This window comes from Rhopalosiphum padi, chromosome 2 (assembly GCF_020882245.1).
Source record: "Rhopalosiphum padi isolate XX-2018 chromosome 2, ASM2088224v1, whole genome shotgun sequence".
In the NCBI taxonomy this organism is placed as follows: domain Eukaryota; kingdom Metazoa; phylum Arthropoda; class Insecta; order Hemiptera; family Aphididae; genus Rhopalosiphum; species Rhopalosiphum padi.
Genome location: NC_083598.1, coordinates 11,294,568 through 11,310,487, shown reverse-complemented (window position 1 = coordinate 11,310,487; position 15,920 = coordinate 11,294,568). Strand labels below are relative to the sequence as shown.

General features: G+C 33.9%; 1 protein-coding gene across 1 annotated transcript in view; it reads left to right on the top strand.

The window, feature by feature from the left end:
- Nucleotides 1–15,920, top strand: part of LOC132919411 (protein sax-3-like) — a 69,007-nt gene that overhangs the window by 46,752 nt on the left and 6,335 nt on the right. Inside the window, exons 3-7 of the mRNA XM_060980997.1 lie at nt 7,535–7,688; nt 8,468–8,598; nt 8,665–8,824; nt 9,960–10,126; nt 15,579–15,784. Of these exons, the coding sequence (XP_060836980.1) occupies nt 7,535–7,688; nt 8,468–8,598; nt 8,665–8,824; nt 9,960–10,126; nt 15,579–15,784 (818 nt within the window). The remainder of the gene's footprint in view (nt 1–7,534; nt 7,689–8,467; nt 8,599–8,664; nt 8,825–9,959; nt 10,127–15,578; nt 15,785–15,920) is intronic.

The window sequence follows — 15,920 nt, the reverse complement described above, 5'->3', positions numbered from 1 at the left end:
ATATATTGTTAATAATTCATACTTCAGTATCATTCATATTGTATTTTAAGTTATGTCAAATAAATAAATTAAAATAATAATAATAAAAAACACAATCTTAAGATCTTAATCTATAAACTTCATATGTATTTCTGAAAAAGCAAGCTTAGATTTATTAGCTGATCGGTATACCGTATAATGATATAACGTCTTCCATTTGGACTTCTTAATAAGTATCCAAAACATCTTTCGCGTACCAATTGTTTTTCTTACTCCATCCGGTAAATTGATTACGGAATACGTGCTGACGACGATACAGATACGCGTCGTCTGTACCTACGCCGCAGGAGCAAAATTATTAATATCATAATATCCGCCTTATCCGCGTGTAGATACATACATGATATCGTATAGAGCCATTTATCACTGTGATGAACACTCGCGTAATAGAGAGCAGTCGGGCTCAAAGTACTAGGATCGTATATTTGATATTGTATTACATATTTGTATTAAATAAATTATAAAAATATATACGATAGTTACTAAATTCGCGGCCCAACGATTGTAATGGTCAATACAAAGCGCATTAGTCGGCAATTTGAATATATTATTCGTTGTACATTTGAGTATATTACTTGTCGTTCATAGTCCTGTGGTGCAAGGGGGGGGGAGGGGTCGGTTTGATTCCACAACGGCGGAGTCCCTTTGAACAGTCCGTGGCTTTTGTTTTTGAACTGTTCTGAACGCCGGGCGAGGCATACTTGGACGATCGGCAGAGCGGCGTATCGGTGTACAGCGTCATAATTACTTTTACCCCGAAAAGGGGCGGGTAGTAGTGACTACACAAGGTGGATTTGGGGTGTGTGTTTATATGCTTATGCGTGTGTGTATGCGAAGAGAGAGTGACAGACACAGTCTTTGACGAAGCTCCCGGAACGCAATTATCCGTAATTTAATTTCGTGACGGGTTTATTTATACGACGATTGAGAGTGTATGGGAGGGGGGGCCGAACGGTTCTTGAAAAAAGTTGTTTGTCCTGTTATTGTGTACATACTACGTCATATGTACCCACATATAAGAGCCAATAGGTATCTACGCGTATATAACTATACTGTACACAGTAATGACGACGTGTGTATAATACGCGCGAGCTGTATAATAATATATTGCAAACGGTATTGACTTTTTTTCCGTTTTGTGTCAACGATGGCATCAAGGTATGTATATATATATATAAGTGAATTTAATATTGTATTGGAATTGAAGAGAGAAAAATAATAATAAAAGAGTCGATGGTAATTGGAGGAGGGGTGGTGGTGACAGCTACATAGCTTACAAGCGCCGTGATGGGGTGGACGAAAAAACACTAATGAGATTACCTGTTGTCGACTTTTATTGGAAAGTAGCCGAACGCAATAATATTATTGGCACACGGTAGTTGTGAGAGTACACGAGTATACTTAATATATATATATATATAAACATATGTGTGTGCGTGTGTTTACCGTATACGTGCAGTTTGGAGGATTATTGATATCAATTTTGGCGAAAAGCTCTCGACGAGGCAATCTATTAGACACGCGTATGTATGGAGACAATAACGGACAAAGCGGACACAAAGGTTGCAGTACCAAAGGCCGGTTCGGGAACGCGAAAAAAAAACCCCACAATATAATATTATTTATATAATGCGATCACCGATCTGTCATTTTATAGACCACCCCATCCATGTCGCGACAATACTAAACCGTTTCGACCAAACACAAACAAATGTCATACAGGCCGAACGTTGTACAAATCAATTTCGGTTTCAAAGTTTAATATTTATAATTGAATTTGTTTTCCCATCACAGCAGAAAATCAATAAAAAGCATAATACTTTTCAAACACGACTTGCACTATACGCTATACAGGTGTATAACCTGTATTACACTACACGGATACACACACAACTGCGTTTTTCGGAAATTAATGTTTCGATGTATATAAAATGGATTTTTTTTTGTTTTATAGTTCCATGATTTTAAAAATAAATATTTGACGACAGTGCTTCACAAACTGTTGCAAAGAAGTCTTATTTACACAACTAGATAAAGTACGAGTGTGTGTGTGTGTGTGTGTGTGTGAACATTAAAATAACGATAGTTAATAAAAAAAGACCAAAACAATATTTCTTAAGACGACCGTCTTTGTTTCGCGCGCGATTTTATCGCTTCAGTCTAATCCATTTGAGAGAGTGCTCCCTCGGAGTGCACTGCAACTTTTTATCACCTCCCTTATCGACGAGTCAATTTCTTCTTTCTTAGTTTAGTTTTTCTCTTTTATATTCATTGACGCATCTACGTTTGTTTATTATAATGTACCTTGGTGAACACCGCTACTGAAACATTTTTAGACTTGCACAATTTCTCCGAAAGATTAAACACGTAACCGTTTAAGTACTAAGTAAGGCCATGTGGAATCGGTTTCAACTAAAACGCGTCTCCTGTGAATATCTATGTACTAAAAACATTATAAAATGACTAAAGCACTCGTTAATAAACACGGTTTAGATGCAGTTCGAATATTATAACATAATATGTAGCTAATGAAATTCACTGAAACCATAATATTATAATAGTAATAATAATATCCCGGAAATTTCGAATATGTGATCTCATACTCGACATTTTAGTGGATATAAAATGCGCTCGATAGACCTCTGTGTTCGTATTATTAATTATTATTTTCGTCAGTCTAATGGCGAGTATGTAGGTATGTTGGCAAACATATACATATAGATAATATAATTTTTTTTATATACATATTTTTTACATCGTGATACTAAACGTGTCCTAATTTTCACGAGCGAGAAACGTACTTTAATTATCCTCGGTGAACCATAATACATGACAGTAGAACAAGATGTACTATAGATTTCAGAGACACGTCACAAAAACGTGACCAAACTTTTAGCACAGCTTCAAGTCGAATAACACCACTTGACGTTTTGCAAGAGTCCGAAGAAAAATTGTTTTCCAAGTTGCTCATACTTCACGAGCTACAAAAAAAAAAAATCTGTTCAAAATAATTAATTACATGTAGTTAGTACATGTTTGTTTTACAAATAGAAACAAAGAAATAAAAATGGAAAATATGATTTTTTATCAAAATAAAATAAAATTTAGGAAAAAATACATTTAATAGAATAGTGATTGTATGAAAATAATTTAAAATACTTGCTGAAAAAATTGTTTTTAATTTTAATTAATTTATTTATTTTATTATACATACATTTATTGAGCGATTAAATATTTGATTTCGTACATTTTTTCAAATTTAAACTACTATAATTTCACTACTATATACTATTATAATAATATGCATTACTTATAATATTATATTTTGATAGGAATCTTAAAAATAATAAAATGTATACATTATTCATGAACACCGATTTATTATACACTATTTTCAATTTTGACATGATATTTCCCTATTTTCCAATGTTTGTACCAATATTTACAGTATTTTTATCAATTTTGTAGTAACTCATTAATCATTTTGTATCATAATATTGTTATGTTTTTAATTTATTTAGAATATATTTAGATACTAAAATGTATTCAGTAAACGGCGTCTTGGATAGGCAATTTAGCTACGCTGTAATTTGTTTTTTCTGGTACTAGATAGGACAATAATACTATTATACATAATATTATTGTGGTTTAGATAATGGTATAGGAATTTGTTGTACTGAATTTGATCAACTCGACGTGTTTATAATATAATATTAAGTACCTACTATTAACTTCAAACCTTTTTTCATTGATTATTTAGAACCACTTCAACTTCCACTCCACAATGGTACAACTGTGGTAATCAATTATTCCGTGGGTATAATCCCGATAGATTTAACGCTTAACGCACGACTCGATTTATCTAGCCACGCCGTACACTATGAGCAGGGGCAAATTTTAAATCCAAACCGACGGCGTAGGATACTCCAGACTTAGAATCTATTAATCTGTAGTTATATTTCAAATATTGATGGTCAGAGTGTGTTAGCGTAACGTCATTGGCCACAGCTATTTCGTCTAAATACTGTAATATAATAATATACCAATATCACTATATTATTGTCTTTGATGTTATTACGTACGTATTTTGACGGCGAAAGTGTATTAATTTTTATGGATAATAAACGTTTTATGTGTACTCAGAAAAATATATAAATCCTCAGCCCGTAGGTACGATAATAAATTTGAAACGAGCACAGCGAGTAGTACCCGATGACCGTAAAGTGGTAGTATATATATAAATATATATTTTTGAAACAAATTACGAGTGAGAAATCGCGTCGTCGTCATCGTTACGCTGCGAATACGCTGGGAAAAGTGTATCATCGTAGTATTATAGGTAACGCGGTAATAAACGCACATCTAGGCGGTGACCAGGATAGTCAATCGGCGAGATGAACCGGTACAAGATCTAGTACCGTCCTCGGGGCTTATAACGCGCGATCGGCGTGCGGTTAAAATCGAATAACCACGTCCGGGAAGTATTTATTAACGACGACCGGGAAATCGTAGACGGCGGCGTAGGCTCGAAAAGTTTTCGCATTAGCCAGCCGCGGTGAGGAGAGATACATTTTCTCGTGGCACCTTTCATCGCACGTCATCTGTCACGCGTATGAGCACACTGCGGCGTGTAGTGTATATACAACGGTGTTAGTGGTGTTATAGTGGTGGCGGCGGCGGACTTTGGACAAGCGGCGGCGCGAGTTTTTCAGTCGAAAATCGATTACCCATCCGTCTTGACGGCACGGGGCGGGATGAAGTCCGCGGCGGTGACAGCAGCCAGTGCGTGGGTGTGTGTCGTATATTCGTATGTTTACGTGCGTGTGTGCGTGTGTACGAGCGCGAAACATAAAACTCGAGTCGAATACGAGGCAAACATCCATCAATTAGCGTCCGTCGGGAACGCGTGTAATTCCGCCGCGCTTACATTTCACCGGGGACGACCGCGTTTTAACAAATTAACTAGACTGCGGATATTGTAGTGACGACGTAGGTACAGCGGCGTTCTATACATGCCTATTATTCGTACACGTATCGTGCTCGCGGCAGGTCCTGGTACGACGACGACGACTACCACTGCGACTAGATCTGTCTTACTTTGTCAAAATTGAAAAACAACGTTACGCACACACGCGCCCCCCCGCACACGTCGCCGACAACTGGAATCCCGAAACCGTTACCGCATTCGGGCCGAGTGTATGATATTATATAAGATATATATATATATACACGAGACGTACATGCAGCCCGTAGGTATAGCCTGTATGACGGACAGGGTTTATTACTCGTGCGGACGAAAATTAAATACGCGACGACGTCCGTTTGGCGAACTGAGAATTTATATTGCCCTCGTATAATATACCTGCTACTGTGCCTTGACGATATTATATTATAGTAGCAGTTGCACTTGTAAATAGTCGCGGGAAGTTGTCTCGCAGTGTATCATGTCTGTCCTGCAATAACTGTCCGGATCCCGAGTAGTTGTATTTTCGTAGTAAATAGTCGCGATGACCTAATGGAATTCGTTTTCGGAGAAAACGTCTAAACGAAATTAAATTACAGCACGACCGCCAATACGATCGCTGTCGTTGAAAAAATAAGACGCAATATATTTTTTTTTCGAAAATAATATTTAAGTAATAGATATAACCCATATTTGGTATAGAAACACAATTATTATCATTGACAATTTGTTTAATTGTTTTATGAAAATATCTAACTCACTGGATTTGAATAAATATGACTGCGTTAAAGCAAGTTTCGTATTTGATAATAATATTTTTGTGGTTCATATCGAATCTTCTTTCGTGTTTGATAATGACATAATATCCTTTACATATAAAATATAATTTAATAAATAATCAACATGATAATATGGGCAGAATGTCGGAATATAGTATGTATTTAATAATAGAGGGGCAGGTGATTTGAAAAAACCGACCGATATAAATTTAACATAGTACCTATTCCGACGATAATAATACGAATTTCAAAAAACGTATCTTCAAAAGAATAATTAAAACCAACTTTTGTTTGGCTATATTGCACTATGTAGATATTATGGTACAAACATCAAAAGCCACAAATATTTACGCCAAACACTGGTGTAGGCGGTGACTTTATTAGAAAGTTTGGCTTACAGAAAATAAAGTTAAAAAACTCCGTCACCTCACCGCTATTCTCGAACAGATTAAATCGTTTCCTTTAAGATGTAAAATTTAAGTGAGCCACTAAGGCGACATGCAACTGAAGAGTTTTGGAAAGAATAACTTGTCGTAAAACAAACGGGCTGGCTTTGGCGTTGTAAAATAATATATATTTTATACTCACGCCGTTGTCGCACGTAAATCGGTAGATACGTCGACGACGTTGATAATTTGGCATTTGCATGCATCGAAGTTGTAAAGCTCACGAGTGGCGATAATCATAACTTATAGATATTCAAAGTGGGTAGCCTCGGCACGGCAGGGTGGATATTGTGTAGATAGTACTATATATATATATATATTATACACACTTTATTCCGGTACGCTTCATTATCGTTAAGTCGAAGAAAGCTTTCGGCGGCAATTTTTTTTTTTGTTGTCAAAACCTTCACCCCCATCACCGTTCCCCGTTCCGAACTACTCCCTCACGCGAACACCACATACAAACAAAGTTACGACGTCTGCACGAACGCACACTGACACACTGATACACGCGCATACCATCACTTCTTATAATAATAATAATAATAATAATAATAATAATATATACACACTAGGCGCGGTATGACGTGTACGTATACGATATATAGTGGTGAGGTAGTAACAGAGAGTCGGACGGGTGTGATGAGGAATGGTAGGTTAGGTACGTCGTAAGAAAATCGTAACCACGCCCCGCATAGCACATGGCAAGAAAACCCCTCTGTAATCACCATGGTAGTGGTATACTATAGTGTATACAATATATACGTATGTGCGTGCGTGTAAGAGAGAGAGCGAGAGCGCGAGCTAAATAAGAGCAATGACGTTACGTGTAGCAGTGGGAAGAAGTGAGGAATGACGGGGTTAAAGATACTGAGGAAGGAAAAAATGATCATTTTGGATCACCGCGATATTTCAACGGACCCGCTGGAGTTTCGGATGGTTGTTGGGGAGAGAGAGAGGGGACCTTGTTTTATTAGGCACTTGGCGAAACCCCCTCGTCTCATTTGCATCAGCGTCACCCCCACTGTAGCCGCCGCTACCATGAACAAAGCGGCACTAAACTTTTATAGCCCCGTAGACAACGCTGCAGCTTCGGGAGGGCGGGCGACGACTTGGGCGCACCAGTATTAACGTTTGCACCTGTTTTTTGCGCATTAAGCAGCGCACGTACGCTGAAAACGTTGTTCTTCTTATTACGGTTATTATTTTTGTTTATATTTATTTTTATTTTTTTATCTTCCCCCGCGCATAATGTCGGTTACCGAAAAGTTTGCTTTAAATTCACCAGCCGATCGTTATTTTTGCAGACCTAAAACAAGACTTTCGAGTCCAGCCCAAGGACGTGAATCCCGCGTCCGGTGACACAGCAGTTCTGGAATGTGACCCGCCGAAAGGACATCCAGAACCATCGGTGTCATGGCATAAAAACGGCCAAGCTATAGAGGCTGACGAGAAAAAAAGGTAAACAATAAAACAATAATTAGTGATGTTGTTGCAGTTATTTTTTTACCATCATTTCGGAGTTAATAATGTTGTTTTTTTTAATTCAATTGAATTAAATAGATACTAACTTTTGTACACAATTAATTTAATATTCTGTTAATAAACATTACTATTAATTTTGATCTTGCTATACAACTTTGGATAATAATATTAAATGTATTACTGATATTTTGTATTTTCGTGTGAAAAATATTTACAGGTTATATTATTATAATTATAAATCATTTTTAATGTATAAATATAGTATGGTAGTAATATAGCGATTGTTTGAAGTTTGAATCTTCGAATTCAGTTAATTCAATTGCTAATCTATAACTTAATCGCTTCACACTAATGATCTATTTTACTGAATAAAGAAAAAAAATAATACAATTGCCTATTTAAGTTGCGAAACCGTATTTTAAAATCTTGAGTATAAAATAAAATATACTTAACTACGAAATGGGATTCCAAAAAAGAAAATGGAATCATTATGGAAATATCGATTTAAATTTTAATATAGGAAACGTATAAATGCTATTCACACAAACAAAGTGCTAGAATATTTTAATTTAATTGGTTTATTTAGTATTTATTGGGTAGGCAATTACATTAAACTGAACTTTAAATAAATATAATGTAATCTATGTATGCATAAAATAAAGTGTTCCTAATTTAACGGTAAATTTAAATTAATTAAACTCATATTTTCTATTTTCAAAAAATATAATTATTTTCTATCTTTTTTGAAATTTTAGATGGTACATTGAAGATAATGGAAATTTGATTATTCGAGACGTGAACTCCGAAGATGATGGTTCTTATACATGTGTAGCTAGCAATTTAGCCGGAGTTCGGAAATCTAAACCGATTTTGTTGGCAACTCAGAGTAAGTGCTTAATGATATTTTTTTAAATTAATTTATTAACTGTTCTGTACTTATGTATTTATTTAGTACGTCCGTACATGATACAAGCCCCAAAAGACACTATAGCTATGGCTGGATCCAGTGTACAGTTGCAATGTAAAATCGGCGGGACACCACAACCAGAAGTGTTCTGGAAAAAAATATCAAACAGTGGTGTCGCACAACACATAAGGACTAGCCATTATAGGTAATTTATATAATTTTAAAAGTTTTTAATATTTAAATTATATTTATTAATTAAGTTTTTTCTATTATGTATATTCTAATTAAAAAGGGGCTAATTTGTTTAATGTTTAAACAAAATGTGTTTATCATTATTTCAACTTAACAGTGCACAAAAATAAACTTTTGAATAAATATTTTAAATGTTATCATTATTTTTTTACTAATCCAATGGATTTGTATACAAACAAATAATGCGATAAGCAAAATTTATGTATGAAACCTTGAAACAGTTGATAACGATACTGACTAATTTAGTAAAAAGTGGTCTTATCCGATGTGTCGTTATAATGGATATTTCATTTTCAAAAATTTGGACTGTCAAACGAGGTTTTGATCATGCTTACCGATTTTTTTTTTTAAGGACACCCCATTGATTTGTTATTTCCTTTTCGTATTACAATAAAACAAATTTGTTATTTGTAGGATACATACTGTTGGCTCAGCGTCAATATTTAGATAATTAGCATACTGTCAAAAATAATATAATACACCATTAATTCACTATATATAATATATATATAAACATTATTTGTGTTTTTACGCTTACATTTTTTCGATAACATGGTTTTAAAATCATTTCTTAAATATATCCTATACATTTGTAGTCAAATAAAAATTTATAAATTATATGTGTATATATTAATTTTATTATATAATATAATATTTATCTATTATTATATAAAGTTGTAATATCATTTTTATATTTTTTTTTAAGTTCATTAACTTAAATTTATATCCATAAAGCCAATAATAAGTTTTGGTCTTATTTAAAGTAAATTTGAATTGGCGTTATTATAATATTGATAGACATAATAGCTCAAAGTTAGTTATATTTCATTTCTCTTAATTGTCTGATCATAACAATTTTTTTTTTTTTTAGTTCGCCAAATAAATTCGTTTTTATCAAATATAATACTAAAAACTATAATTAGAAGTAAACTATCGTGTTAAAAATATATACTATATATATATAGTATACCCGTGGTAAATTTTAATTTTTCTTTTTATAAGCTTCCATAGTATCATAACACTATAGTTTTAAAAATTCAAAAAATAATCTCAAGATTCTAATACGATAAAAATGATGGATGTTTCAGAAATGAGAAGCTTTCTGGGGACAGGGACACATTTGAGCACGTTTACATAACACAAGACGGCAGTTTGAGATTAGACAACGTGAGTCCGGAAGACGAAGGGAAGTACGTGTGTCACGCAGAAAATCACCAAGGCAAAGTAAACGCTGCGTCTTCCCTCACTGTACACTGTGAGTAGCTAAACGTTTTACAGTATAAATATAGTAATTTAAATTCGTTTTATACTAACAAGATCATATTATTCAAAATACATGTATCATAGTGCTGTTTACTCTAGGGAAATACAAAAACTAAACTAGGATCTTAAGTGTATAACGATTTTTCATCGTGTCGTAATATGTAGACTGTCTCATTAATATTATTTTAGAAAATGTGTATAAAAACCTATTTGTTTAAACTAAAACTATTGTTCAACGTCCTTAAATAACGTTTTTATTGCGTCGGAGTATACATATCATAATTATTATGGTCATAAGTTCTAAAGGAACGTATGTTAAATAATAAACTATTGTACCTCATTATAAGATGGCTGTACCAGCTGAATTAATTTACGAATTTGGTCTTACTTAAGCCATACGAACCCTAAGGAAAGACGTTTTAGAAAATAGCACGTATTTACTTGTATGAGTAATATGAGAAATTATAAATAGTTATGAAATTGCTACAAAATTGTCGTTTATTAAGATTTAATCTGTTCTACAATATAATCAATTATTTAATTAAATATATATGTATATAATATATATATAAACTATAATTTAAGCTTAAGTACTTTTGTGACTAAAACATTGACGTGTAATTCTATCAATAATTAAATGTATCTAAAATTGGAGCTGACTTCGTTAAACAAAACTTTACGAAGAACAACAATCCCTTAGGATAATACAGTGGTTATCTCATTTTGAGCTACATTTTATACTTCTTAAATTATTCAATCGACTAAATTATAAATTGGAGTTGTGTTTTTGTTAGTCTCGCAATATTATGTTAAAGTAACTTTGTTTCGACCGAAATCTGCTAAGTTGTATGAGCAGCGGAAATAACATTGATAACATGATCACCATCAATTATACAATAGTGTATTAAAATTATAACAGTAAGAGGAGCCGATGACCGTGATAATAATGTTCACGCAGGAGTGAACAAAATGCGTCGTACGATATTGCTTTTCGGTTTATGTATTTTCATCTTTGCCTATTACGCACATGATCGCAAAACTAATACGGTCAAAGAAAAACATAATGTTATTATCGCAAAGCCGTTATTCGGAAATAGGGTCTGGAAGTGTTTATTATTCGCAAGTGATTTAAAACTTTCATAATCGATAGTATAATAATTATAATAATAGTAATGACAACATTATTGAAGTTCAGAAAAGCCAGAGGTGAAACGCGGTCCGACGGACGTCGTAATTTCAAAACTTCCGCGCAACAGTTATTATTATATTGCCTATACAGGGAGTTTCCTACACTATCGTTGGGATTAACAAGCTGTTCGAAAAGCCCAACCGTAACGAAATTTTTAAAATCAAACATTTTATTGCTTACTGTCGTTTCATTAATATTTGTATTATTTTTATCTGCTGATGACTGTGGACAGCTATGGATACTCATGAATAATTTCTACAGCCATACGTCGACGATAGCATATTATAAAAATACGATTAATAGTTGTTGATAACAACTCGCGATATCTTCCAAAACTTATTAGGTGTAAAACCAACGATACATTAATTATAAAAATAATAATTTAGATAAAATAATTATGAAAATGTCGTTATTCATACAGTGTGATTATCATTATGGTAATTTTCTTTGGTAGTCCTCACTCGCGTAATGTATATTATAATGTTAATAAATTAAATTTCCCGGTCGTCATATAATCAACACCGAACGAATGGCTATTTATTTCGTTGTTTTCAACGAAAAACTCACCAAAACCCATTGCCGGTTTATTTTATAACTTTACGCATGATCGTACTTCATGAAATTTTCCCAGAACCGTAATTATAAATACAAAAGACTCAGTAAATATGTTTTTATTTTAATCCTCGAATCCAACTTCGAGGTCCTTAACGCCACGATAAGACACCACGTAAAAAAAAGTTATTATATAAATGCACTAGATGTTTCTTTTATCCACACTGGCGGGCGTGCGTGTGCAGTGTACATATAAACTTGAATTTTAAATGTAAACTTTGCGCACTGATTATCTCGCTCGCAGAAGCACCTTTGTGCCGCAGCCGCCACACACCTTTAACGCGTTGTATACCACAGACGGTGGCGGCGCGGCTTTCCTTGCCCGCCAATTTTCTCTTCGATGCTCCGCGAGCGTGGTCGACGGCAGTGGTCTTAAGCTTTTAATTATTTTCTCCGTTAAAACTTTCACCGAGTTTTTTTTCACCTCCTTCACTCACCGCGGTCACGTATACATCTCAAGCGGCGTCTTCGTACCCACCCGTCGAGTCGCCGCCCCGGGGTAACGGTTACCGTCTCAAAACCGACAAGAAAACATTTATATCTATACACACACAACACTGAGCCTAGCTACACCCGTAGCTATATATATATACATAATATGTACATTGTACGTACATAAATAGGGCTCGGGGGGCCTTTATATACAGCCACACCTCTCTCGTGTCGTATATCCACCTCGCGCACAGCGATATAAACAATTCGGCAACTTCTATTCTCGAGCTTCCCATTATCTCTTGTGGCTTTTGTTTTGCGCGTCCTCCTCGTTTCCACCCGCCAGTCACCGCAGAAGTCCCGTTTTCGCGCACAGCCAGTCTAGATCGCGCGTGCATTAATCAAACGACTATACCGCCGCCATACACTGTATATGTATATATATATATATATATATATATATATATATAAATATATACGAAACGCGCTACACTTTGGCGAATACGATATTCGCGACCGAACGCGTCCTATTGTAACCGATGCCAAACGGTCGGAAATCTTCGACTCTTCCAAAATTACCGCCTTCGAGCTGGTCTCTTCGGGCGAATTGATAAACCGCTTTTTCTCCCGCCACCGTCTGACGGACTATTTCTATTACTACTATAGCTGCTACCAATACTACCACTGCTACTACTGCTACTACGGTATTAATTGTTGTTAACACCGATTTAATCAGCTGCCGTCGCAAACGGATTTACTGCCGAAAATTCGATGTATATAATATATATATATATATATATTCTGGCGATCGGGTGGTTGAAATAAGTGGGCGAACGCCCGGAAGAGGGGACTCGTCGAGCCGTTCGAGTTTGTCCACCACGGTCCATGCTCGGGGCGTCACGATAATCGGAAGACTTTGTTCGGGATAAACCAAAAAGTTTGTTTGGCAATGCGCTCCACGCGTGTGTATAGGCGATCGTCGATAATAATACTGTTGTTATTTCATTCTCCCGCTGTGCACGGCGGTTGTGTGATCGGGGAGGGGGAGTATACGGGGCGAATAGCGGTCAAAAAGTTAATCTCGTACAATCGTTCCAAGACAAAAATAACAGCCGATAATTCTCTCGCGATAATGCACATTTAGCCGTCGGAAAACAATGTACGCGTATCTACTATATTATAATACACGGTATTATAAAATATATCGGTAACAACTAACATACTTACATATTTTTCTCTATTTTTCGACGTTTTTTTTTTTTTTATAAAATATTATTTCCACTCATATTCATAAATACAAAATATGTCATATGCGTGCTGTAATTTACTTAATTTATAAAATTAAAAAAAAACCATAATTTTGTTTATTTGGACGATTTTTTTCGCTATTAAGAAGTGTTGTATTTAATATAAAAAAAGTTTAATCGAATAAAACGCGAGTATACCTATTGGTATAAAATATTCATCCGTTTATATTAAAACGATCATATCATGTCGTTTTAAATTAAAATCGATCACATTTAAATGCCTATTTTATTTGTTAAATTTCTATGGACGATGTAATATTATTATTATAATAACTGTAGTTAGAATTATTATTACTACGGTTAAAATCGCGCGTTAGTTGTTTTACAATCCACAGAGGATGTCGCCGAAATGTGGTGGTTGGTGTGCATTCAGATTGAACATATGTTTGTTTCGTCGTATTTGAATCCCGTTCCCGTGGCAATTTCACGTTTCATATAAACATTAACAGCTATACCCTTGTCACGTTAAATAACGTAATGTGGTGGATATTCCGAATACTTGTTAAATTGTTCGAAACATCATATATTGCTTTATATATAATTTATTATTTATTTGGTAAATTATTCGAAACTGACGTTTTCCATTTTATAATAATTTCTAATTATCTACATACATTTGTTCGACTCGAAATCAGTGTATAATATCATTATGTTATATATTTACCATTATAAATCTCGTTTAAATTGTTATTTATTGTGCAGTGTTATTGACGCACGCATACTTTTATATTAAATACCATTAATATAAAACATAAATGTATTCAAAATAATTAAATAACTACATAGTAACACGTACAATAACATTATATTTTATATTTTTAAACAAATATAATAAGCTTTCGCTTTTTAAAATCATATTATTTTGCATTACTTAAGTACAACTATATGAAAAATGCATATAATACTATGTTGTAAAAAAGTAAATCAAAGTTTTTTCTAACAACTTTTATAAAATGTCTAGATCCGATGATAGAATTTAAGTTTTTTTATTCTATATAACTCTGTAAAACGCTGAAATGCTTTTATCTGCTATCCGAACAGCTACAGATTTATTTCTCACGAAAAAAAGTATGCCAATGACAATAACCAAACATTGCACGTATAATGCTATTAAATGTATTATATGGTACTCGAAAGATACTCCATTAAGTATAATATGTTTTCCCATATTTTTTTTTAAATAATTTATTGTTCTAAACAATCGATTGAATCAATCACAAATTATTATTAATACTTTAATCATAATTATATTATATTATCATTTACAATACATACATTGTATAGAACACTGATCAATAATTGCGAATTGTGGACATTTTTTCTGATGTCTACTGTCTATGCATCGAATCCACTAATAAGTAAATACTATATTATATATCAAAGGATGTTTGATTAATTTGTTTCAAATAAGTATTTACCCTTTACCCTCAATACTACAAAACTCTGAATACATGCTTTTACCCCAATCAAACAACTTGAAATCCCTTTATCGGGAAATAGAAGCAAACTAAATTTCCTGTTTGACTTGTGCTAGAAATTGTTTTTTTTTTTTTTTAATTGAACGATTTTATAAAATAATTTTGTTGATAGTCGTGGGTTATTCATCGAAGTCATTAAACTAAACGGAATAGGAATGACTTTAAATAAAACGATTTGATATATACATTAGTAAAAATATATTAGATTTTTAGTCATATTAATTTAAAATTCACGATTAAACCCTTTAAAATCTTTAAAACCCTTTAAAACTATTACGAAGTATAATAAATAATATGCTGTGTATTAAAATTTTCATCTATGATATAATTCTGTTTTCTAAAATTGATCGAAGGTAACTGTTATATACTTGCGTAATTTAATTTTATATTTATAGTAAAAAATGTTGTATTTTTTTTTAATTTTAGCTGTCCCGTTAATCGCGCAAAGGCCTGCAGATACACACGTATCGGCCGGCAGCAATGCGGTATTTGAGTGCGGTGTTCGAGGTAACCCCAGACCGACAATATTCTGGTCTTTGCAGGATAACGACACCGTGTTATTCCCCGAGGAAAGTTGGAACGAATTTCATGCCGAAGACACGAAAGATTCCGTGTCAACTCTGGTCGTACATGTAAGTTACAATATTGATGTATCTGTGATGTAGGACGCTGTGTGTCAAATAGCTCGCCATCGTTGTTATCTCGATTGATATTTCGAACATGCCTGATGTTTGGTGCAATATTTTGTATTATTATTGTTGTTCACTC